This window comes from Hypanus sabinus, unplaced genomic scaffold (genome assembly GCF_030144855.1).
Source record: "Hypanus sabinus isolate sHypSab1 unplaced genomic scaffold, sHypSab1.hap1 scaffold_293, whole genome shotgun sequence".
Lineage (NCBI taxonomy): Eukaryota > Metazoa > Chordata > Chondrichthyes > Myliobatiformes > Dasyatidae > Hypanus > Hypanus sabinus.
In genome coordinates, this window is record NW_026781079.1 from 323,116 (window position 1) to 350,132 (window position 27,017).

General features: G+C 41.0%; 1 protein-coding gene across 1 annotated transcript in view; it reads right to left on the reverse strand.

The window, feature by feature from the left end:
- LOC132388286 (uncharacterized) overlaps window positions 1–25,328 on the reverse strand; it is a 28,436-nt gene extending 3,108 nt beyond the window's left edge. The window contains exons 1-5 of the mRNA XM_059960624.1: window positions 25,241–25,328; window positions 18,885–18,989; window positions 7,741–7,857; window positions 4,775–4,879; window positions 2,096–2,227 (exon numbers count right to left, since the gene is read on the reverse strand). Coding sequence (XP_059816607.1) covers window positions 2,096–2,227; window positions 4,775–4,879; window positions 7,741–7,857; window positions 18,885–18,989; window positions 25,241–25,328 — 547 coding nt within the window. The remainder of the gene's footprint in view (window positions 1–2,095; window positions 2,228–4,774; window positions 4,880–7,740; window positions 7,858–18,884; window positions 18,990–25,240) is intronic.
- Between the last annotated feature and the right edge of the window lie 1,689 nt (window positions 25,329–27,017).

Sequence of the window (27,017 nt, forward strand, 5' to 3'; positions counted from 1 at the left end):
AAAGATATCTCTTTGGAAAAGAGAAAATGATTCTTTTACCAGTCAAATTGTGTTCTATCTTGGATTTGATAAAACTATCTATGGAGGCCAAGTCACTGGGTTCATTCAAGCAGGGGTTGGTAGATTCTGTCTAAGAAAAGAGTATCAAACGTTACAGGGACAATGCGAAAGAATGGGGTTGAGCAGGACAATAGATCAGCAAACATGGAATGGCGCAGCAAATTGAATGGACTACAAGGCCAAATTCTGCTCATATGTCTTGGTGCCCGTCACTTGCATCTCTCCGTTTACTGGTTCTTAGGAAGCCTCACTCTGTAGTTACTATTGTATGTTTCAGGGAATGTATGTGGATGGTGATGAAAGTGTGGAACGAGCCGCCAGAGGAAGTGATGATGCGGGTTTGATTCGAGCAGGTAATAGAAGGTTGGATAAGTACATGGATGGTCTGGTGGTGAGGGTCAGTGGGGAGAGGCAGAATAATGCTTCAGCATAGACTTGTTGAGCCAAAGGATCCGTTCCTGCTCTGCAGTGTTTAGTGACCTTAACACACCTGTGTTCACTGCATCCCCATCAATACTGGTAACTTTAGAAGTGGCGGGAATGGGTTTTTCAACATTCGAGCTGTCTGTATAAACAGCATAGTAACATCAGCATTGCTGATAATTTGCAGAAGAACATAGCAAAGTGACCGTGAAATAATTATTCAATACACGTCTACAGACTTTTCTGTCTCAGCAAGGAAGAGAAACAGGCCCCTCAGGCGATGATGTCAACCTTAACCATCCACATGAAGTGTCCAATTTATTAGGTGCATGTGTGGTCTTCCACTATAGCTCATCCACTTTGGTTTGAGCAAATGATCCTCTTGACCACGTCTGCATGCTTGATGTGTTGATTTGCTGCCATCAGACTGGCTGATTAGATATTTACATTCATGAGCAGGTGGACAGGTGTAACAAACAAAATGGCCAATCTGTGTGTACAGTAGCATCAGTAGCACCAGTCAGCCAGATTTTTGAGCAAAGGATGTTCACAACGGCGAGAATAGATACCTTTGTTATCAGTATTCTCCTCCAGGAGATTACATTAATTTTCTTGTCTCTTTCATTTCAGTATTTGAGCACCTCTTCATTGGTCTTACATTTCAGAAAACAAACTCAAGCAATATGTTTATGCCTCATTCTTGACGTTTGGATCGCAAAAGCATCGGGATACAACAAGTTGCATTTGGTAGGTCGAATCAAGATGGCAATTTCATAGTGAAGGACGGGCCCTGCAGAATGTTGTGGAAGAGGGAGACCTAAGAGTCCAGGTAAATATTTCACTGAAAGGGGCGTCAGAGGTAAAGAGCCAGATCAATGAATTTCGGTAATGGATCATAATGTCCAATAGTACTGGATGTTGTTGAGGCCATACCATAGTTTTGGTCACATGGTTTTATTCAATTGCAGATATTGCAAACAAACTCCAGGGCCTGATTTACAGGGAGTGGTTGTGCAGGATAAGCACCAACTCCTTGGAGGCAGAAAAATGAATGATATTCTAATAGAGGTATTCAGAACAGTAAGTGGTATTAATCGTCTGACTGCAAACATCGCTACCCCATCACCACCCTCTCTCAGGGCAAGCTTCATAAAAACTGGACAGCATCAGTTGAAGGTGAGGGGTGGAAACAATTAAAAGGGACCTGGTTGCAGCTTCTGCATGTGGAAGGTGAAGATATATTAATAGAGCTAAGCTGAATTGATACAAGTACAACAAAGACATATTAGGGACATTTGGCTAAGTGAATAGATAAGAAAGGTGCTGAGGAACACTTGCCAAAACAGGGTATTAGCATTAGCTGGCATGGACAAGTTAGAATGAATAGCCAGTTTCTGTGCTATGTCACTCTGAGACTCTGTATTCAGACTATCTGTTTGACCATCTTCACTTTCAAACAATCCTAATGGTGACTCAGGTACAACAGATCAGTAAATAAACAGGCTCACTCTGAACGGTCTCAATTCACTGAGCATTTAATCGAACAATATTCTGTTGTAATAGTCAACAAAACATTCACTGTTTCCTTTGAAACTACTTTTATTTTACTAACCTGCAAATATGAGAATGTGGCTCTTTATGTATTCAGGCAATGTGGGTCTTCTTCGACGACGTCGAGGACGCCTGCGGTGCCGAACTGGACTTTCTTCTACTGCACTGCTTCTTGAAGGTTTAAGCGGTTGAGCTTTTGAGGAACAAGCCAGGATTTTATCAGTCTTTTGCACTATCAATGCAAATCCATATTAAAGAAGAGATGTACAGCGAAATATACCAAGAAAACAGAAGTATCAAGGACTGAGAATGAAGCCCATCCCACCATTCAGGACATCTACAAGCTGCACTACCACAACAAAACAGCAACCAGCAAATACCCCCTCCACATCCAGGCCATGTTGTCTTTTTACTGCTGTCAGAAGAGTTGGCTCTTGATTACTAACAACATCAAAGGTAACGGGGAGAAGCAGGTGAATGGGGTTGAGACTGAATATTAAACCAGCCATGATGGACTGACTGAGCAGACCTGATGGACCACACTGCACAACTCTGCTCCTATCTCTTACGGTCCTACCAGCTTCAGATTTCCCTGCAATTCACACATTGATAAGTAGCCTTTAAGAGATTGGAGGTGTTCCATAAGTCCAAAATCTTTGGCATTTCAATTTCAGAGGATTGGCCCTGGGACCAACACAGAACCGTAACAACAAAGACAGCACAAGAGCATCCCTATATTATTTGAAACTTGCGCAAATTCGGCACGTCACCTGACACTTTGACAAACTTCTGTAGACGCACAGTGGACAGCACCCTAACTGGTTGCACCACCGTCTGTTCTGGAAAGAGCAATGCCCAAGAATGGAAAAGCCAACAAAAAGTGATGAATACAGGTTTATTCTTCACAGGGAATGCACTCTCTTCAATTGAGTGTTGTCACAAAAGAATAGCCTCATGCATTTTGTGTATGTCGGAATAGAACAGAAAAGTAACCCTTTAGAAGAAAGGAAAGGAAGATCTATTCTTCCAGTCAATGGGTGATCAATCCATGGAATTCATTGCAGCAAGGCAGTGGAAGTGGCCACTGAGTGTGCACGTGATCCGTCAGTGAATTTTCCAGCACTATAGTAGCAATTGCCTCACCTTTTAGAGAAACATTTTGGTTGAGAAGCAAGAGTGACATTATTTGCATCAGCCATCTTACTGTTTGACAATATGGAATGGAATATTTTACTAAGCAGTAATCTGCTGGATGAACATGGTACGTTTTGTCTCTCTCCTTTGAGTCTTTGGTTTCCTCTTTTTTGCTCTTCTAACCATTCATAAAATAAACTGAAAAAACAGTGGTGGGTGTGTGGAGATGGATACAATAGGGTCTTTTAAGAGCCTCTTAGACAGGTACATAGAGAGTCGAAAAATAGAGGGCTATGAACTTGGAAAACCCCAGGCAGTTTCTAGAATAGATTGCATGATCGGCACAACATTGTGGGCCAAAGGGCCTGTAATGAGTTGTAGATTTCTATGTTTAAATAACTTTTATGCCTCAATCTTGACTTTAGGATTGCCAAAAGCATCAGGATGCAACACGATTTATACAAACAATTTTGAAGAAAATGCATCCATTGCGCTTAGTAAGTTTGCAGATGATAACAAATTAGGTGCTCTGGTAAACAGTGAAGAAAGTTGTCAAAAATTATGGGGGCATTTGCATCAACTAGTTCTGTGGTTTGAGGATTGTCAGTGGCATTCAATCCATTTGTGTGTGAAGTATTGCACTTCCATCGTAAAGGGTAGGTCCTGCAGAGTGTTGTGGAACAGGAAGACAACAGTAGAGATAAACAGTTCACTGCAAGAGGCATAACAGGTAAACATCTGGTGTAATGTGATGTCTCAGGTAAACCGGATGCTAACAGAGGCACACGACACACCGACCTGTATCAGTCAGTGAATTCTGATGATGGAACGTAATGTTCCCATGGCTCAGGATGTTGGTGAGGCCCAAACACTGAGTATTGTGTACAGTTTTGCTCACAGGAAAGACGTCATTCAACTGCAAACATTGTAAAGAAATTCTGGGGTCTAACATACAGTGAGACATCGTGCAGGTTTGGAGTTTACTCCCCAGTGAGTACGAAATTGAAAGGAGAGCTATTTGGGGTATTCAAAATCAGAATGGGTATTCTAACTGTGAATGCACACATCCCTCCCCCATCACCACCCCCTTCAAGTGTACGCCTCTCAGAAACCAGACAGCATAGGTTCAAGGTGAGAGGGTGACAACATTTAAAAGGGACAGAGGTGGAGCTTTGCAAATGACAGTGTGGTGCAGACACAGATGGTGTGAAGTTGAGTTAAATACAAGACGAGTTCAAAAAGCACATTTTAGGGATATCTGGATTTGTGCTTCGCTTAGAATATTGCAGAGTGATAATATGCCAAACATGGCATTCGCACCTTGGTTGGCGCGGGCAAGTTAGGATGAATCCTCTGATTCTGTGCTGTATTACTCCACGACTCTGCAATCCCCCTTCATCTATATGACTGTGTACATTTTCAAACAACCCCAAGGGTTACTACAATACTACTGACCATTAGATAAACATGCTCACGCCGAACAGCATCATTTCACTGAGCATGTAATTGAACAACATTCTGTTGCAATAATCGACACTTTCAGTCTACTAACATGCATAATAGTGAATGGGTATGGTTAACACTGAGAACAGAACAGAAAGCTCACCCTCCACATGTTCACTGGTACCTGAGGACTGAACACCTTGCTTAGCCGTCGCGCCGGCATTCTTGGGTTGACTGGAGTTTCCACCCATCTCACTTCCGTCACTCCCTGTAACAATACAAAACCAAATTAAAGACAAAACAGAAATGGCAAACACCGATAAAGAAGGCCCTCCGGCCCGCTGAGTACATCTACATGGTGCGCGATCTCCACAAAACAGCATCCATCATCAAATGCCCACTCTCTTCTCACTGATGCCACAAGGGCTAATTCGGGATCAGTACCAGTTGCAGGTTGCCCTGCAATTCACTGCTTCATCAGTCATTAATGGGTCAGAGGTGAGATGGTCGGTCACTTCAAATTTACTGGAGTTATAATTTCAGAGGATCTGTCCCGGGTCCAGCATGTAAGTGCCATCAAAAAAAAGGCACAACAACAGATTTGATTCCGTTGACGTTTGCACAGATTCGCAATACCGTCTAAAAACTGTTTGCATTATGGCCTGGATGGAAAGACAGCACAAGAGCATCACTATATTATTTGAAACTTGCGCAAATTCGGCACGTCACCTGACACTTCCACAAACTTCTGTAGACGAACAGTGGACAGCACTCTAACTGGTTGCACAACCGTCTGTTCTGGAAAGACCAATGCCCGGGAATGGAAAAGCCAACAAAAAGTGATGGATACAGGCCTTTTCATCAACTCTCCTCGATTGAGTGTTGCCACAAAAGAGCGGCCTCATGAACTTTGTGTGTGTAGGAATAGAATAGAAAAATAACCCTTCAGAAGAAAGGAAAAGAAGATTTTTTTTTCAGTCAATGGGTGACCAATCCATGGAATTCATTGGAGGAAGGCTGTGGAGGCCAGGTCACTGGGAACATTTCAACAGCGCTTGATAGGTTCTGGATCAGTAATATTAACAAGCATAACAGGGATGAGCAAGAGAATGGGGATGAGCAGGAAAATCAATCAGTAAAGATGGAATGGTGAAGCAAAATCAGAGGGCCGAATGGCCTAATTCTGCTCGTGTGTCTTATTTCCCATCACCTCCTGTTTCCCACGTTACTGGTTCTCAGGAAGCCCTACCCTGCAGTTACTACTGATGAACTGTTTCAGGGGAACACGTGGGGGAACTTCTTCATGCCGAGGGTGATGAGAGTGCGGAACGAGCCGTCTGGGGAAGTGATGCTACGAGTTGGGTTTGAACAGCTAATAGAAGCTTGGATAAGTACGTGGATGGGATCACTCCAGAGGTGAAGGTTGGTGGGGTGAGGCAGAATACTGTTCCAGCATGGAGCTGATGGGCCAAAGCACCCATTTCAGCTCTGCAATGTTCAGTGACTTTAACACACCCGTGTATCACGACCGAAGTCACTGGATCCCCATCACTATTGGCACCTTTCCACGTGGCAGGAATGGGTTATTCAACACCCGAACTGTCAGCATGAACAACATAGTAACATCAGGATTAGATGATGATTTGTTTCAGGAAGACAAAGCGATGTGATCTGTGAACTGCACTTGTTCATTACCTGCCTGCAAACTATTCTCTCTCATGATGGAAGAGATACGCTGCAGAGAAACAGGCCACTCAGCCGATTATGTCGACATCAACCGTCCACATACAGTGTCTAATTGATCAGCTACCTGTGTGGTCTTCCACTGCAGCTCATCCACTTTGGTTTGAGCAAATGAAACTCTTGATTATGTCTACATGTTTTATGCATTGAGTTACTGCCATGTGATAGGCAGATTAGATATCTACATTAATGAGCACATGGACAGGTGTAACTAATTAAGTGGCCACTGTGTGTCCACGTGGTTGTTCAATGAATTTTTCAGTTGCCTTTGCTTTTTCTGGAAACTTTGATCATAGGAAGTATCATATTTCTTGAATCTGCCATCCTATTGGTTATCGACATAGAATGGATACCTTTGTTATCAGTATTCTCCTCCAGGAGATTACGTTCATTTTCTTGTCTCTTTTACTTCAGTCTTTGGGCACTTCTTCTTTGGTCTTACAATGCTTCAGAAAACAAACTCAAGCAATACGTTTTATGCCTCATTCTCGATGCTTGGATCGCAAAAGCATCGGGATCCAACAAGATGCATTTGGTAGGTCGAATCAAGGTGGCAATTTCATAGTGAAGGGTGGGCCGTAAGAGGGAGACCTAAGAGTCCAGGTAAATATTTCACTGAAAGGGGAGTCAGAGGTAAAGAGCCAGATCAATGAATTTCGGTGATGGATCATAATGTCCAATAGTACTGGATGTTGCTGAGGCCATACCATAGTTTTGGTCACACGGTTTCATTCAATTGCAGATATTGCAAACAAACTCCAGGGCCTGATTTACAGGGAGTGGTTGTGCAGGATAAGCACCAACTCCTTGGAGGCAGAAAACTGAATGATATCCTAATAGAGGTATTCAGAACAGTAAGTGGTATTAATCGTCTGACTGCAAACATCGCTACCCCATCACCACCCTCTCTCAGGGCAAGCTTCATAAAAACTGGACAGCATCGGCTGAAGGTGAGGGGTGGAAACAATTAAAAGGGACCTGGGTGGAGCTTCTGCATGTGGAAGGTGAAGATATATTAATAGAGCTAAGCTGAATTGATACAAGTACAACAAAGACATATTAGGGACATTTGGCTAAGTGAATAGATAAGAAAGGTGCTGAGGAACACTTGCCAAAACAAGGTATTAGCATTAGCTGGCATGGACAAGTTAGAATGAATTGCCAGTTTCTGTGCTACGTCACTCTGTGACTCTGTATTCAGACTATCTGTTTGACCACATTCACTTTCAAACAATCCCAATGGTTACTCAGGTACAACAGATCATTAAATGAACAGGCTCACTCTGAATGGTATAATTTCACTGAGCATTTAATTGAACAATATTCTGCTGCAATAATCAATCAGGCATTCATTATTTCCTTTGAAACTACTTTTATTCTACCAACCTGAAAATCCGAAACAGACATTCAAATCGTCCTCAAAAATTCCGCATCTTCCTGAATGACAATGAACAGCATGGCAGGGCAGAAGTGGACTGCTAATTGGCCATTCATAACATTTCCCTGTCGAGGAACCAGACAAGATTATGCCAGTCTGTTACACTGTTAACAATGCAGATGCACATTAAAGTAGAGAAGTACAGAGACATATTCCAAGAAAACAAAAGTGGCAATCACTGAGAAAGAAAGCCACTCCCACAACCAGTGAGTATATCTACAAGGGGTGCTACATCAACAAAACAGCATCCAGCAAATACCCCCTCCACATGCAGACCATGCTGTCTTTTCACTGCTGTCAGAAGAGTTGGCTCTTGATTAGTAACAACAATGAAGGGAACAGGGAGAAGCAGAAGAATGGGAATGAGAGGGAATATTAAATCAGCCATGATGGTCTGATGGAGCAGACCTGATGGACCACACTGTGCAATTCTGCTCCTATGTCTTACGGTCCTACCAGCTGCAGATCTCCCTGTAATCCACACATTGATCAGTAGCCTTTAAGCGATTGGAGGTGGAGGTGGTCGATAAGTTCAAAATCTTTGGCATTACAACTTCAGAGGACTGATCCTGGGTGCAACACAGAACCGTAATAACAAAGACAGCACAAGAGCATCCCTATATTATTTGAAACTTGCGCAAATTCGGCACGTCACCTGACACTTCGACAAACTTCTGTAGACGAACAGTGGACAGCACTCTAACTGGCCTCACCACCGTCTGTTCTGGAAAGACCAATGCCCGGGAATGGAAAAGCCAACAAAAAGTGATGGATACAGGCCTTTTCATCAACTCTCCTCGATTGAGTGTTGCCACAAAAGAGCGGCCTCATGAACTTTGTGTGTGTAGGAATAGAATAGAAAAATAACCCTTCAGAAGAAAGGAAAAGAAGATTTTTTTTCAGTCAATGGGTGACCAATCCATGGAATTCATTGGAGGAAGGCTGTGGAGGCCAGGTCACTGGGAACATTTCAACAGCGCTTGATAGGTTCTGGATAAGTAAGATTAACAAGCATAACAGGGAGAACGCAAGAGAAAGGGAATGAGCTGGAAAATCAATCAGCAAAGATGGAATGGTAAATCAAAATCGAAGGGCCGAATGGCCTAATACTGCTCGTGTGTCTTATTTCCCATCACCTCCTGTTTCCCACATTACTGGTTCTCAGGAAGCCCTACCCTGCTGTTACTACTGATGAACTGTTTCAGGGGAACACGTGGGGGAACTTCTTCATGCCAAAGATGATGAGAGTGTGGAACGAGCCGCCAGGGAAAGTGATGCTACGGGTTGGGATTGAACAGTTAATAGAAACTTCGATAAGTCCATGGATGCGATCGCTCTGGAGATGTAGGTTGGTGGGGTGAGGCAGAATACTGTTCTAGCATGGACATGATGGGCCAAAGGACCCACTTCTGCTCTGCCGTGTTCAGCCACTTTAATACACCCGTGTAACACGACCGAAGTCACTAGATCCCCATCACTATTGGCACCTTTCCACGTGGCAGGAATGGGTTATTCAACACCCGAACTGTCAGCATGAACAGCATAGTAACATGAGGATTAGATGATGATTTGTTTCAGGAAGACGAAGCGATGTGATCTGTGAACTACAGTTGGTCATTACCTGTCTGAAAAGTATTCTCTCTCATTAAGGAAGAGATACGCTGCAGAGAAACAGGCCCCTCAGCCGATTATGTCGACATCAACCATCCACATACAGTGTCTAATTGATCAGCAACCTGTGTGGCCTTCCACTGTAGCTCACCCACTTTGGATTGAGCAAATGAACCTCTAGACCGGGGGTCGGCAACCCGCGGCTCCGGAGCCACATGTGGCTCTTTTACGTCTGTGCTGCGGCTCCCTGTTGCTTTGGGAAATAATTGGTCAGTATTTAATTAAAATGTATTTTATGTTAGTTTGTTAGTTTTTGAAATGTAATTCTAAATTTGAAGATTATGGTGATCTTGTACAATCTAAATAAGACGTTGTGACGACCCATTTCCTGACACATCCGAACCGGCTCACAATTAGCCAGCGTTCAGGCTAAGGGAGATAGCCTACGGGGGTTTGTGAGTACGTGTCTTTTGCAGCATCCGCGCCCATGGGGGGGGGCCGGTTGAGGGAGGCTTAAAAGCAAGGCTGTTTAGTTTGAATAAAGCTATCTTTGACTGCAGTTTACTGACTGCGTGTAGCACACCGCTACAACGTGTTTTTATCGCTGGCTGTCCAGAGGGGAGGTGCTGAAACGCTTTGTCGCGTGTCTGGAAGAAGTGAAAACTTTCCTGGGCAGCAAAGGGCTCACCTTTCCTGAGCTGGAACAGCCAGAGTGGCTGGAAAAGCTACACTTCATGGTAGACATGACAGCGCACCTGAACACGCTGAACACAGCTCTTCAGGGGTAAGGACGTACAGCCCTGCACATGTTGGAGGATGTTTTGGCATTCGAGCGCAAGTTGACAGTGCTTGCCAGAGATTTACAGAAAGGCACATTGTCTCACTTCCCCAATTTGAGAGAGTTCAAACAAGGTCACGACATGATAAATTCGGAGTATTTACATTCTGCAATCATCGCAATGCAAACATCGTTTGGGAAACGCTTCTGTGAGTTCACAGAGGAAAAAAACACATTATCCTTCCCGGTCACTCCCCTAAGCATCGATCCATCCCTACTGAATCCGACTGCATTGTCAGGTGTGAGTCAACCTGACCAAGTATGATAAATATTTTAATTGCCTATTATTTTACGTATATTCATATGTTTTCATTGTTCAGTGAAATAGTCCTTTTATTTTTCAGGTTGACAGCTGGCTGACGTTATTTTTGGTTTGCTGCTGGCGGCAAATTTAAGTTTGGCGTTTTTCATAACTTCAAGAAGGACTCAAATAGACGTTGAGTATTTTACTTAAAAGTAACCTTCAACCCAACGTCTTTTATTCGGAGTTCAAAATGTTTTTGTTGCATGCAGAAATGTAATTTCGTGGGGGGTGGAGTTTCAAGATGGCGACGTAAACATCTGCCTTTTAGGCGCTCTTCACTTTTCTAACTATAATCACCCTTTAATCTAATCTTTTCGAATTTAATCAAATGAGTTGATATTTTCGATTGACTTTTTTTTCTTTTAAAACTATATTTGATCTAACTTTGCCGAACTTAAAATGGCTACAAGTAAGAAATCGTCTAAGGAGCCGTTATCTGTTGAAACAATTTCTAATCTTCTGGACACTAAACTTGCAGGTTTGGATAACAAGTTGCAAAGTAAAATGGCAAGTTTGGAAAGTAAAATGGCAAGTTTGGAAAACACGTTTACCACGAAAATGTCTGAACTTGAAGGAGCTGTTAAATCGCTTGATACTAAGTTTCAGTCGCAGGCATCGGTTATTCAGCGGCATGAAGATAAGTTGGCGACTCTTGAAAAATTAATTGTTGAAAAAGTACGTACAATTGAAGTGTTGGATAAGAAGGTACAATCGACTCTTAAGACTGTAGATCAGTATAAGTTTAAAATTTCTGATCTCGAAAATCGATCTCGCAGACAGAACTTGCGTATTATCGGGTTTCCCGAAAAAGTTGAGTCCGGTGATTTAACTGAATTTTTCTCTAATTTACTATGGGAAATTTTCGGTGATGAGGGTTTGCAAACTAAACCTGTTATCGACCGCGCTCAGAGTTGCGAGGTTTTCGTCTGTGCCTGATAAACCACGAGCGGTGATTGTTCGCCTTCATTATCCTCGTGAGAAAGAGCTTCTAATTCGATTAGCTCGTAAAAAAGGTATGATTTCCTACAAAAACTTTCAGTTTCGAATAGTCGAGGATTATTCTTTTGAAGTAATGAGAGCCAGGATCGCTTTTAAACCAGTGATGGCAGAGATTCATTCCATCGGACTTAAACAAGCTTTAATGTATCCAGCTAAGCTTAGAATCGTGCTGCCCGACTACAGTCAACGATTTTTCAACACTCTGGAAGAAGCGAAGAAATTTGTTGGAGAATTTCGATCTTCTACTGCAACTTGAACTATGTGTTATGTGGAAGATTTTTCTGAGAGAGGATATCTTCCTATTTTAAGTTTTAACCTATGAAGTTGGGTTATAACTTTTTATTTTTTGATCTATGGGTTCGGTTTTTTTTTACTAGCTTCATTGTTTATAGATGTTTTTTTTAATTTTGATAATATTCTTTTTTTTCTTTCTGTTTTGGTTATATACGTTTATATTTTGCATTAATGATTTATCTTTTTTTTAAGTTGTTTATTTTTCCCGTAAGATTCTGTTTTTTTACAAGCATTTATCTGTTTGCCTGTACTCAGATATGGGACGAATGTTTTGGACTTTTAGTTTTTTTTATATATATGCTGTACTGTACTATATCCCTTTCTTTTTAAATGTCATTTTGTCTTTTAACAGATTGCTGAACTCACATTTGTATTTAGTAATATGGTTTTTTCAAAATGGCGTTTCTTCTTCCCATAAGTCTTTGCTCTTGAAACGTCATCTTGTATTTGAATATGGGATTTTTTTTTAAAGGTATACTACACTTTTAAATTTTGACGTTTATACCTTTTTTTTATTAATGATTGTTGTATTATATTAGTTTTTTTTTATTATTCTGATTGATATATATATTTTTTTTTTGCAACTCTATATTTTAATTTGGGTGATATATAGTTTTCTTCTAATCTTTTTTTTATAGAGCTGCCATCTTGAAATGGGGGTAATATTAGTATTAGATTATGCGCCTGCCGCTTGGCTTTCTTTCGAAGGGTGGGGGGAGGGGGTAGGGATCTTTTTTCACGCTTTTGCTTTTTATTTTTTTGCTTTTAGTTTATGGGCCGACTTTAAATTACTAATATTGTTGAGGTGTCATGTTCTCCGGCTGCTCCTGAATCAATTTTCCTCCTTCCTGAATTGTGGGTTATGTGTCTTTTTAACCTTTTATGATACACACAATTAATATTGGTATGATGGATAGATCTGTTAACTTTATCTCCTGGAATACTAATGGTTTAAATCATCCGATTAAACGCAAAAAAATATTTAAAGTATTCCATAGACTGAATGCTAATATTATCTTTGCACAGGAGACCCATATCAGGAGGGAGGATAATCAACGTTTTTTTAGGTTCTGGAAGGGTCAACAATTTCATTCGAATTGTACCGCCAAAATTAGGGGTGTGTCTATTTTTATAGATCCCTCAATATCGTTTACACATCATGAAATTATCTCTGACCCACAGGGTAGATTTTTGTTGATAACTGGTTTACTTTTCTATCGGAAAGTTGTTCTAGTTAATATTTATGCTCCAAACTTTGATTGCCCTGAATTTTTTAGACGTTTATTTACCTCTCTTCCTAATCTAAATGAATATATGTTGATAATGGGTGGAGATTTTAATTGTTGTTTGAATCCTTCGATGGATAGATCTAAACCTATTCGCACTCTTCCGAATAGATCAGCCCTACTTATTAATTCTTTTTTGGTTGACTCGGGAATTACAGAAATATGGCGGTTTTTGAACCCTAAAGATAAAGAATTTTCTTTTTTTTCACATGTATATCATAGCTACTCTAGAATTGACTATTTTCTTATTGATCATCGGTTATTAACGGATGTTATTGATTGTAAATATGATTCTATTACTATTTCGGATCATGCACCTTTGAAGTTATCTATTAAGATTTCGGACTATTCCAATAACACCAGATCTTGGAGACTTAACGCTACTTTGCTTCAAGACCCAGAATTTATTACTTATATAAAACAGCAAATTGACTTGTTCTTTTCTACAAACTGTACTGAAGAAATCGACAGAGGAATACTTTGGGACTCTTTTAAGGCTTTTATTCGTGGTCAAATTATCTCATATTCTGTTGGTAAAAGAAAACAAAGATATTTAGATATTGCTTTATTGGTGGATAAAATTAAGGAAATTGATAAGATTTATTCCGTGACTCCTACCAAAGAACTTTATAAGAAGAGAGTTGAGCTTCAAATGGAACATAGTTTACTATTATCTTCTTCAATTGAAAATCAATTAATTAGGACCAGGGCTCAATTTTATATTCATAGTGACCGTACTGGTAAACTGTTAGCTAATCAATTAAAGGCTATCTCGACTAAGCGACAAATTATTAAAATTCGCAAATTAGACGGTAATTTAACTACTGATCATAAAGAAATTAATAATACCTTTCAAGATTTTTATAAATCTTTATATCATTCAGAATTTGATGGTGACCAGTCCATGATAGATAATTTTTTTAACAATTTGAATATTCCTAAACTGACTGATGAAGATCATAGTCTGTTAGATGCTCCTATTTCTATAGTGGAAATAGGAGAGGCTATTTCATCAATGAACTCAGGGAAGGCTCCTGGTCCTGATGGTTATATAGTAGAATTTTTTAAAACTTTTTCTTCTTTGCTTTCTCCTTGGTTATGTGAAATTTTTAATGATGCGTTTGCTAAGAAGAGATTACCTCAATCTTTTTATGAAGCTAATATTTCTCTAATTCTTAAAAAAGATAAAGATCCTACTTTATGTACATCTTATCGCCCTATATCATTATTAAATGTAGATTCTAAGATTCTTACAAAAATTTTAGCTATTAGATTAGAAAAAGTACTGTCTCAGATTATTTCAGAAGATCAAACTGGTTTTATGAGGAATCGGTATTCCTTTTTTAATGTAAGAAAATTGATTAATATAATTCATACTTCACCACCCACAATCCCAGAATGTGTTATTTCATTAGATGCTGAAAAAGCTTTTGATAGAGTTGAATGGATATATTTATTTAATACATTGAGAAATTTTAATTTTAGTCCTAATTTTATATCATGGATTAAATTAATATATCATAAACCTGTTGCTTCTGTTTTTACGAATAACCACAGATCCTCTTTTTTTCAATTATCTCGTGGTACGAGACAGGGTTGTCCCTTAAGTCCTTTATTATTCAATATTGCATTAGAACCTTTAGCTATTGCTATTCGTGAATCTCCTAATATTTTTGGTATTACCCGTAATGAGAAGTTATATAAATTATCTCTTTATGCTGATGATTTGCTGTTATATATTTCTGACCCTGATAGGTCTATTCCTGCTATTTTATCCTTGTTGGTTCAATTTGGTACTTTTTCTGGTTATAAACTAAATTTAGATAAGAGTGAATTATTTCCTTTAAATGCACAAACTTTATTGACTGATAGGACACCATTTAAAGTTGTTACTGATAACTTCACTTATCTAGGTATAAAAATTACCAAGAAATATAAAGATTTATTTAGAATGAATTTTTTACCTATGCTTCATCAAATTCATCAACTTACTACAAGATGGTCTCCCTTGTTTTTATCATTAATTGGTCGGATTAATGCTGTCAAAATGATGATTTTACCGAAATTTTTATATTTATTTCAAGCCCTACCAGTTTTTATTCCTAAGTCTTTTTTTGATAGCATTGATTCAAAAATTTCTTCATTTGTGTGGCAAAATAAAAACCCTAGGTTAAGTAAAAAGCAATTACAAAAATCAAAAAAAGATGGTGGTTTAGCTTTACCTAATTTTAGATTTTATTATTGGGCAAATAATATTCGTAATTTATTGTATTGGAAATTAGATTTGGATTCACCACTGTGCCCACAGTGGGTAAATTTGGAATGTAATGAGGTAAAGGGATATTCTCTATTCTCTGTTCTTGGTTCTTGTCTTCCTGCGGATTTAGTTAAATTTAATAAACAAATATTTAATCCTGTTATTAAACATACATTACGAATTTGGTTTCAATTTCGTAAGTTCTTTATTTTGAAAAACTTTGTTCTTGATAGCCCTATCTTATTTAATTTCTTTTTCAAACCTTCCTGGACAGATCAAGCTTTTAACATATGGAAAAGGAAAGGTATAAAATGTTTTCGTGATCTCTTTTTTGAAGATACTTTGATGTCATTTGATCAACTTTCTAATAAATTTGAATTACCTAAATCTAATTTTTTCAGATATTTACAAATTAGAAATTTTTTACATAAAGTTTTACCATCTTTTCCTAATTCAACTTTGATGGACACTACAGATTTGATCTTTACCTTAAATCCTTGTCAGAAGGGATTAGTAGCTTTTATTTATAATATGATTATGAAGATACAACCAGAAATATCAGTTAGAATTAAACAAGAATGGGAAAAAGAACTTCAATATAACATATCAACAGATAAATGGGAAAAAATTTTGCAAATGGTTAATTCTTCTTCTATATGTGCTAAACATGCTTTAATACAATTTAAAATTGTACATAGAGCTCATATGTCTAAAGATAAACTTGCTCGATTCTATTCTCATATTAACCCTCTATGTGACAGATGTCATTTAGCAGTGGCCTCATTGACCCATATGTTTTGGTCATGTCCCACTTTACATAATTATTGGAAGGATATATTTACTACTATTTCCTCAATTTGGAATATAGATTTACAACCTCATTTTATTACTGCAATATTTGGTATACCAAATGAAGATGGCAATCAGTTTTCCCCCTCAATCAGACGAATGATTGCTTTTGTAACATTAATGGCCAGAAGGTCTATACTACAAAATTGGAAAGAAGTAAATCCTCCTACTACATTTCAGTGGCTTTCTCAAACTATTTCTTATCTGAGTTTGGAAAAAATTAGAAGCACTATTTTTGACTCATCAATTAAATTTGAAGAAACTTGGAGACCGTTTATTCGACATTTTCATATGAATTAATTTGGCCTTCTCCGGACCTTTCTGCTTATTCATGTTCAGGTATGGAGTTCCGGAGTTCTTTGACACTATCTTATACTTGTAAACTGTTATTATTGCCTATGTTAGTTTAGTTTAGTGTTTTATTTTTTTTAATATATATTTTTTCTCACATATTTTTTAATATTTTTTTTTCTTTTTTAATGGTTATTTGTTTTTTTTCATATAATCATGTGGACTTGATTAAGGTATTTTCTTTTGTTGATGTTTAGTAGGATATTATTATCTTATCAATGTGATTTCAAGTCTATTGTATTTATAATTTACTTATTACTATGTTATTTTTTTTTGTGTATATGTAAAAATCAATAAAAAGATTGAAAAAAAAAAAAAAAAAAAAAGAAATGTAATTTCGTTTTCTCTGCAGGAGTTCATCAATTTCATAAATGCAACACATTATAGTTTGTTTATACATAGCATAAAGGCAAAACAAAACGTTGTATGCAGTGTTATTTCATTTTAAATGTCAAACGGGTTTTGCGGCTCCCAGTGTTTTCTTTTCTGTGGGAAACGGGTCCAAGTGGCTCCTTCAGTGGTAAAGGTTGCTGACCCTGCTCTTGACCATGTCTGCATGTTTTATGCATTGAGTTGCTGCCACATGATTGGCTGATTAGATACCTACATTAATGAGCATTTGCATGTGGCCACTGAGTGTACATGTGATCCATCAGTGAATTTTCTAGCATTACAGTGGCAATTGCCCCAACTTTTATGGAGACTTTTTGGTTCAGAAATAAGAGTGAAATTAATTGAATCAGCCTTCTTATTGGTTGATAAAATGGAATGAATTTTTTTTACTAAGCAGTAATGTGCTGGAGGAACATGGTACTTTTTTGTCTCTCTCTCTCTGTCCTTTGAGTCTTTGGTTACCTCTTTTTTGCTCTTCTAAACCTCAGTAAACTGAAACAACAGTGGTAGGTACATGAAGATGGATCCAATGGGCTCTTTTAAGAGTCTCTTAGACAGGTACATAGAGCATCGGAAAATAGAGGGCTAGACACTTGGGAAATTCTGGGCTGTTTCTAGTGTAGATTGCATGACCGACAACATTGTGGGTCGAAGGGCCTGTAATGTGCTGTAGATTTCTATATTTAAACAACTTTATGCCTCAATCTTGACTTTAGGATTGCCAAAAGCATCAGGATACAACACTATTCATACAAACAATTTTGAAGAAAATGCATCCGTTGCGCTTAGTAAGTTTGCAGATGATAACAAATTAGGTGCTCTGGTAAACAGTGAAGAAAGTTGTCAAAAATTATGGGGGCATTTGGATCAACTCGTTCTGTGGTTTGCGGATTGTCAGTGGCATTCAATCCATTTAGGTGAGGAGTATTGCACTTCCATCGTAAAGGGTAGGTCCTGCAGAGTGTTGTGGAACAGGAAGATAACAGTAGAGATAAACAGTTCACTGCAAGAGGCATAACAGGGAAACATCTGGAGTAATGTGATGTCTCAGATCAACCGGATGCTGACAGTGGCACTTGACACACCGATCTGTATCAGTCAGGTCACTGAATTTCGGTGATGGAACGTAATGTTCCCATACCTCAGGATGTTGGTGTGGCCATACATTGAGTATTGTGTACAGTTTTCCTCACAGGAAAGATGTCATTCAACTGCAAACAGTGCAAAGAAATTCTGGGGTCTGACATACAGTGAGACATCGTGCAGGTTTGGAGTTTACTCCCCAGTGAGTACGAAATTGAAAGGATAGCTAATTGGGGTATTCAAAATCAGAATGGGTATTATAACTGTGAATGCACACTTCCCTCCTCCCATCACCACCCCCTTCAAGTGTACGCCTCTCAGAAACCAGACAGCATAGGTTCAAGGTAAGAGGGTGACAATATTTAAAAGGGACAGACGTGTAGCTTTGCACATCAGAGTATGGTGCAGACACAGATGGTGTAAAGTTGAGTTAAATACAAGACAAGTTCAAAAAGCACATTTTAGGGATATCTGGATTTGTGTTTCGCTTAGAATATTGCAGAGTGATAAAAAGCCAAACATGGCATTCGCGTAGGAGCGCATCTTGGTTGCCGAGGGCAAGTTAGAATGAATCCTCTGTTTCTGTGCTATATTACTCCATGACTCTGCAATCCCCCTTCATCGATATGACTGTGTACATTTTCAAACAATCCCAAGGGTTACTGCAATACAACTGACCTTCAAATAAACATGCTCACCCCGAACAGCATCATTTCACTGAGCATGTAATTGAACAACATTTTGTTGCAATAATCAACACTTTGTCTACTAACATGCATAACAGTGACTGGGTCTGGTTAACACTGAGAACAGAACAGAAAGCTCACTCTCCAGATGTTCACTGGTACCTGAGGACTGAACATCTTGCTTAGCCGTCGCACCGGCATTCTTGGGTTGACTGGAGTTTCCACCCTTCTCACTTCCGTCACTCCCTGTAACAATACAAAACCAAATTAAAGACAAAACAGAAATGGCAAACACTGATAAAGAAGGCCCTCCGGCCCGCTGAGTACATCTACATGGTGCGCGATCTCCACAAAACAGCATCCATCATCAAATGCCCACTCTCTTCTCACTGATGCCACAAGGGCTGGTTCGGGATCAGTACCAGTTGCAGGTTGCCCTGCAATTCACTGCTTCATCAGTCATTAATGGGTCAGAGGTGAGATGGTCGGTCACTTCAAATTGATTGGAGTTATAATTTCAGAGGCTCTGTTCTGGGTCCAGCATGTCAGTGCCATCGAAAACAAGGCACAACAGGTCTGATTCCATTGACGTTTGCACAGATTCGCCAAACCGTCTAAAAATTTGCCAAAGTTCTGCAGATGCCCAGTGGTAGTAACGTGACTGGTTGCATTATGGCCTGGATGGGAACACCAACGTCCAAGAATGGAGAAGCCAATGAAAACGTGATGGAGACAGTCTGGTTCTTCACAGGCAAAGCCATCTCCACTACTGGGCCTTGCCACAAGAAAGCAGCGCCCATGAAAGACTCTCACCTCCCAAGCTATGCTCGCTTCTCATCCGAGTCACCAGAAGGAGATACAAGTGGGGCTTCCGTTCGAAAGCATTGGTGTTTCCATACCAAGTCGTGTTGCAGCCAGTAAATACCATACAGCCACAGAAGTTCTTAATGGGATGCCAAATCTCTGCAGACTCCCCAAGGAAGTAGAGTGTCTGCCACGCTTTCTGCACAATTGCAACTACATGCTTGGATGGTCCTCTGAGATAGTAACACCCCGTCATTGAAAGCTGCTCATCTCTCTAACTTTGAACCTCCAATGAAGATCAGCTCATGGACCACTGGGTTTCCCTCTCCTGAACTCCACCACCAATTTCTTGGTCTTATTGACATTGGGTTTGAGGGTGTTGTCATGATGCCACTCAGCCACGTGTTGTCGCGTGGCCGAGTGGGCAAGGCATCAGACTAGTAACCTGAAGGTCACTGGTTCAAGCCTCAGCTGAGGCAGCGTGTTTGTGTCCTTGAGCAAGGCACTTAACCACACATTGCTCTGCAACGTCACCGGTGCCAAGCTGCTTGGGTCCTAGTGCCCTTCCCTCGGACAACATCTCGGACCTACCTGGAGAGTACCTGAGGAGGAAGGTAAAGCTGTGCAAGCGTGGGTGACGTCAGCGGCGAGCGCGGGCTTTAAAAAGCGGCCCACTTTCAGGAGCGGGCAGGGCAGCGGAGTGCGCAGGAGCAGAGTGCTGGGCTTTGGCTCAGCGGCCTTCGGCGCAAGAGGACTTCGGCAAGTAGCCTATTTTTCATTTATTCTGACTAATCTAGGATCAGGTAATGGGGGAGACAGTTAGAGCAGTGGTGTGCTCCGTGTGCAGTATGTGGGAGATCAGGGTCAACACAGTTGTCCCTGATGACCACACCTGCAATAGGTGCGTCCAGCTGCAGCTCCTATCAGACCGAGTTAGGGAATTGGAGCAGGAGCTGGATGAACTACGGATCATTCGGGAGGCAGAGGCAGAGATAGAGAACAGTTATCAGGAGGTAGTCACATCGAAAAGTCAGGAGGTAGGCAAATGGGTGACAGTCAAGAGAGGCAGGGGGAGCAGAGTGGCCATTCCCATCAACAATAAGTATACCGTTTTGGATACTGTTGGTGGGGATAACCTACCAGGTTGCAGTGGTCCTGTCTCTGGCACTGAGGTTGGACCCTCGACTAGGAAGGGGAGGAGGGAAGAGAAGAGAGCGGTATTGATAGGAGATTCTATAGTCAGGGGGGTGGATAGATTTTGTGGGGAAGATCGGGAGTCTCGGATGGTATGTTGCTTCCCTGGTGTCGAGGTCCGAGACATCTCAGATCGGGTGCAGGTTATTCTCGAGAGGGAGAGCCAGAATCCAGATGTTCTGGTCCATGTAGGGACCAATGACGTGGGTAGGATGAGTGAGGGGGTCCTGCGTAGGGAGTTCAGGGAGTTAGGTGTGAAGCTGAAGAACAAGACCCCCAGTGTGACAATCTCTGGTTTGCTACCTGTGCCACGTGCCAGTGAGGTAAGGAACAGAAAGATTATAAAGATTAATACGTAGCTGAGAGGATGGTGCAGGAGGGAGGGCTTCAGGTTTGTAGATAATTGGGGTTTGTTCCAGGGAAGGTGGGATCTGTTGCGAAGGGACGGTTTACACCTGAACTGGAGCGGTACTAACATTCTTGCATGGAAGTTTGCTAGTGCTTCTTGGAGGGGTTTAAACTAAATTTGCAGGGGGCGGGGATCCAGAATGTGAGAGAGGACAGCAAGAGGAAGAATAAAGGACAGGTGGGGACTACACAGTTTCAGAATATTAAGTGCGTCGTAGAGAAAGGTGAGTCGGAACAAGTGATAAGGAGGACACATGTACAGAGGGATGGTCTGACGGAACATGGAGTTAAATGTGTTGAAAGAATAAGTACATTTAGAAAGGACAACAAAATTCGAGGGGCGTATAGCCCAATGGGAGATCGGGGAGCTGGGTTAAGCACAATAGGCAGCGATTCAAAGAGAGAGGAGAAATGGGCTAAAAATTCTATATCTGAATGCACAAAGTGTCAGAAATAAGGCGGATGAGCTTGAAGCCCAGGTGCCAATGGGTAACTATGATGTTGTTGGGATAACAGAGACATGGCTGCAGGGAGATCAGACCTGGGAAGTGAATGTTCAAGGGTATACATGCTATCGTAGGGACAGAAATGTGGGCAGAGGGGGTGGGGTGGCCTGTTGGTGAGGAATGAGATTCAGTCCTTTGCAAGGGGGGACATAGGGTCAGAAGAAGTAAAGTCTGTGTGGATAGAACTGAGGAACAGTAAGGGCAAAAGGATTCAAATGGGTGTAGTCTACAGGCCACCAAACAGTAGCATGGATATTGGGTGCAAGTTGAAAAGGGAGTTAACATTGGCATGTGGCAAGACTATTCTGGATTTAGTGTTATGTAATGAACAAGCGATCTTGCAGTAAGGGAGCCATTAGGAGGTAGTGATCATAATATAATAAGTTTTTATCTGCAATTTGAAAAGGATAAGGGCAGCTCGGAGGTGTCAGTGTTGCAGTTGAACAGGGGAAGCTATGGAGCCATGAGGGAGGAGCTGGCCAAAGTTGACTGGACGGATATCCTAGCAGAAAAGACAGAGGAACAGCAATGGCAGGTATTCTTGGGAATAATGCACAAGGTGCAAAATCAGTTCATCCCCCAGAGAAGGCAGAATTCAAAGGGGGGAAAGGGGCCACAGTGGTTGACAAAGGAAGTCAGAGATTGCATAGCATTAAAAAAAAGGAAGTATGACAGAGCTAAGGTGAGTGGGAGGACAGATGATTGGGAAGTTTTTAAGGAACAACAGAACTTAACTAAAAAGACAATAAGGGGAGAAAACATGAGGTACAAACGCAAGCTAGCCAGGAATATAAAGGAAGATAACAAAAGCTTTTTTAGGTATGTGAAGAGAAAGAAGATAATTAAGAACAATGTTGGGCACTTGAAGAATGAATTGGGTGAAATTGTTATGGGAAACAGAAATAGCAGAAGAATTTAATGAGTACTTTAGATCTGTTTTCACTAAGGAAGACACAAGCAATCTCCCAGATTGTATAGTTTTGGTCTCCAGGGTTAAGGAAGGACATCATGAGGAAGTGCAGCATGGATTCACGAGTTTAATTCCTGGGATGTCTGGACTGTCTTACACAGAGAGGTTAGAGAGACTGGGCTTGCACACACTGGAATTAAGGAGATTGAGAGAGGATCTGATTGCAACATATAAGGGATTGGACAAGATAGAGGCAGGAAATATGTTCCAGATGCTGGGAGAGTCCAGTACCAGAGGGCATGGTTTGAGAATAAAGGATAGGTCATTTAGGACAGAGTTAAGGAAAAACTTCTCCCAGAGAGTTGTGGGAGTCTGGAATGCACTGCCTGGAAGGTAGTGGAGGCCAATTCTCTGGATGCTTTCAAGAAGGAGCTAGATAGGTATCTTACGGATAGGGGAATCAAGGGATATGTGGACAAGGCAGGAACCGGGTATTGATAGTAGTTGATCAGCCATTATCTCAAAATGGCAGTCCAAGCTCGAAGGGCCGAATGGTCTACTTCTCCACCTACTGTCTATTAACATCGGTGGTGTGGAGAGGGGAAGGCAACTGCCAGTCTCCCATACAACCCTGCCCAGGCCTGTGCCCTGGAAACTCCAGGCACAGATCCATGGTCTATCGAGACCGACGGATGCTATACACACTCAGCCACATTTTTCACACCCCCTCCCTATGCTAATTTGTCACAACATTTGAATCGGCCTGCAACAGTGGTGCCACCAGTAAACTGGAATATGGTGTTGGAGCTGTGCTTAGACCGCACAGTCATAGGTGCAAAGCACGTAAAGTAGGGAGACTAAGCACACATCCCTGTGATGTATCTGTGCCGAAAGTGGAGGAAGTCCTGACTGGTTACACTGTGTCCTGGTATGGAAATACCAATGTCCAAGAACGGAAAAGCCAAGTTAAAGTGATGGCTGCCGTCCAGTCCATCTCAGGCCAGACCCAACCCACCACTGCAGTCCTAATTTTCCCAGCACAGTCAATGAAGCACATTAACCATCCAAAGGAGAAAATCAAAACTTCTGAGTTTCTGAATCTGGTGGGAGCAAAGGATCTTCGCAACGGCGAGAGGTGAACACCACACGAGAGCAGGGTGGGACAGGTGGCAGAGAAGGACTGCCAGGGGCGGGTGAAACAGGTGCAGACAGACCATCTGATGCTATTGTGCTTCCCGTTCCCAACCAATATCCCCCTCTCATTGCCCCTTTGTCCACAACAGAGACCCATATCAGAAATAGGTTTATCATCACTCACATGTCATGAAATTTGTTTTTACTGGAAGCAGCAACAGCATTACAGCACAATACATAAAGTTATTACAGTACTGTGCAAAAAGTCCAGGATACCCTGGTTATACTGCCTTTAAGAAGTATTTAACTCCCCATGGATGTTTTTATTGTTTTAGAACACTGAATCACTGCAGGTTTAATTTGGCTTTCTTTCACACCAATCAACAGAAAAAGGTTTTTGTTCCAAAGTGAAAGCTGATCTCTACAAAACTATTGAGATAAAAACATAAAATAACTGATTGCATAAGAATTCAGGTCCTTTAATATGCCACACAAAATCATCACTGGTGCAGACAATGGGTCTTAGAAGTTAAATGATCAGTTAAATGGAGCTCTGGTCTCTGCAGCAGCAATGTTTAGGATTCTGCAGCACAGAGGGGTCATTCAGGCGGCTGAGCAGGATCAGTTAAGAACGGACCAGATAGCTGGGGGTGGCCAGTCCCAAGACATGATTGCTTGTGGTCTCGACAGTCCCATAAGACTGTCGAGCTGATTAGAGAGGTAGGAGAGGAGGAGTGCTCGTCAGGATAAAGGGTCTCAGCCTGAAATATTGGCTGCTCGTTTCCACGGATGCTGCCCGACCTGCTAAGTTCATCCAGCTTGCTTGTACCTGTTGATTTGACCACTGCATCTGCAGTGTACTTTGTGTTTCCTTTCCCCTTTGCTTTCCCTTCCCCTTGATTTCCCCCTTTCCTCTTCCTCCATCTTCCCCCTACTCTTACCCTCCCTTCTCACTTCCCCTCCCCATCCACTACCCTCTCTTCTACTCTCCTTTACCTCTTCCCTCCTTAGACCTCCCCTTTTTCTCCTCTTCCCTTCCCCATCTCCCTAACCCCTACCTTCTCTCAATTCTCCCTCCTTCCTCCACTACCTTCTCCTCTCTTTCCTACCCTCCTTTACCCCTTCCCTCTGGTCCTCTCCTCCTCCCTCTTCCCTAGGCTCCCTTACCCCTTTCCTACCCCCTAGCCCACCGCTCATCTCTTCCTCGCCTGCTCCACACCCCTTTCACCTTCTGTGTTGACGGCGACTGTCAGGAAGCTGCATGAGCACCACCTACTCCGAGGGGTGGTGAAGAGAGCCCAGGCGGGGTTCAGGTCCCAATTCCCAAACCTGGTTTAATTAAAAATCGCCACAGGGCCCTGCAAAAAATGGCCGACGGATGGAGCCAAACGGGACATCGCCTCCCCCGTCCCGTCCCTATACCACCGTTTCAGCCACTCTCCCCACACCCACCAACCTAATACAAGACCTGGCTTCATATATTCGCACTTTGACTCTAAAACCTACCTCATACTTGCTGCAAATTTTCGCCTTTCACTCACGGGTGACACGTCCGGGTTTGTCTACAGCGAGTTGACGGCGGTCGGAAGGCGGGGCCAGCGGGACTGACGCGGAATTCATCTCCGCCATTGCGTACAATCCCTGATCGACATCCAGTCGAACCAATGGGAGTAGAGTAGCGCCTTCCGCGTCTGTTGCAATCCCTGATCGACATCCAGTCGAACCAATGGGAGTAGCGTAGCGCCTTCCGCGGCTGTTGACAGTTGGGCGCGTGCGCCGACATTTCGACCGCCGCCCAGCTGTCTGACGTAAGGTTGTTTTTCATTTTTTTAATTTTTATTGAACACAAACAGAAGCACTAAACTTATGCTAACAAAGCCAGGGAATCACACATAGGCAGCAGCAAATATCAAATTTAAATATACAAATAAACAAGAAACTCCACTCTAAATACTGTTGGACAGAAGGAACTATACCTAAAAGGAGTCACAAAACAGAATCATTTACAGAGATTACCCGAAACGCTGACAGATCTGTAGTCTTTACAGCTTTCAATTTATGGAAAGTTTTCAGATATTAACGTATAGTTTGAAGTCTGACGTAAAAATATAATTGAAGGTTTCCTATTGCTGCATTTATGGATATAAAATTTGCTGTAAATTAACAAAAGATTTATGATAAAGAAATGATCCCTATGAGATTTGGTATTATTAGTAAACCCAAATAAGTCATTTTCAAAACAAAAATTAAAATCCACATTAATATTTTGATCTGTAAATTGACAAACATCAACCCAAAATGTTTTAACATATTCACAATCTCAAAACAGATGAAATAAATCCTCTGGATATAAACCACAAAAAGAACAGTTAGTTTCAATATCAGAATTAAACCTTCTCAAATAAACATTGGTTGGATAATATCTATGTATAATTTTAAATGCAATTTCTTTATATTTTGATTGGATCAGCTCATGATGAAATGGCGGAGCAGACTCGACGGGCCGAATGGCAGAATTCTGCTCCTTTGTCTTGTCTTAGGGTCTTATTATTTTTTTTAAAAGATGGAGGAAATCAAATCTTTCCTACAGCTGTGCTGGATGGATCTAAGTTGGGTAATTCAACTACCAAATATGATGTATTTCTAAACAAAATAATGACACCAGAGGGAATTGCATCCATAACAGGAGCAAATTCTTTTGGAGTCACAGGAAATTCTAAGGTGGATAAAAAAAAAGTAGGATTACGTAAAAATTGTTTAATCCAAATCATTTTAAAGGTATTATTCAGACTGTCAAAATCAAGAAAATTTAGTACCCCCCCCCCCGTCATAACTATTCATGACAGCAGATTTTTTTATATAATGAACATTGTTTTTCCAAAAAAAGCTAAACAGCATGGTGTCTATCAATTTACAGATTTTTTAATCGACCCGTGAGAGGAGAGCTATATATATAAACCTGGAAACACCTTCTGCTTTACAAAGCAGAACCCGGCCTCTCAAAGATAAGTCCCTTTGAAGCCACTGGTTTAATCTTATCTTTGCTTTGTCCAGGAGAGGTTGAAAATTAGCCACATACCTTAAATATTGGTTTTTAACGATAGATATCCCCAAATATGTAACTTTCTCTTTTACTGGAATATTATTAATTATAGATTGAGTGCAACCTTTAAGAGGAAACAATTCACATTTGTGAATATTTAAACAGAGGCCCGAGGCTTTGGAAAAAAAAAGTAGAAACACAGTTTAAAGCCAATGGGATTTCCGAATTATCACTTTTTTAAAAAAAGAGTCCTATCATCTGCAACCTGACTAATT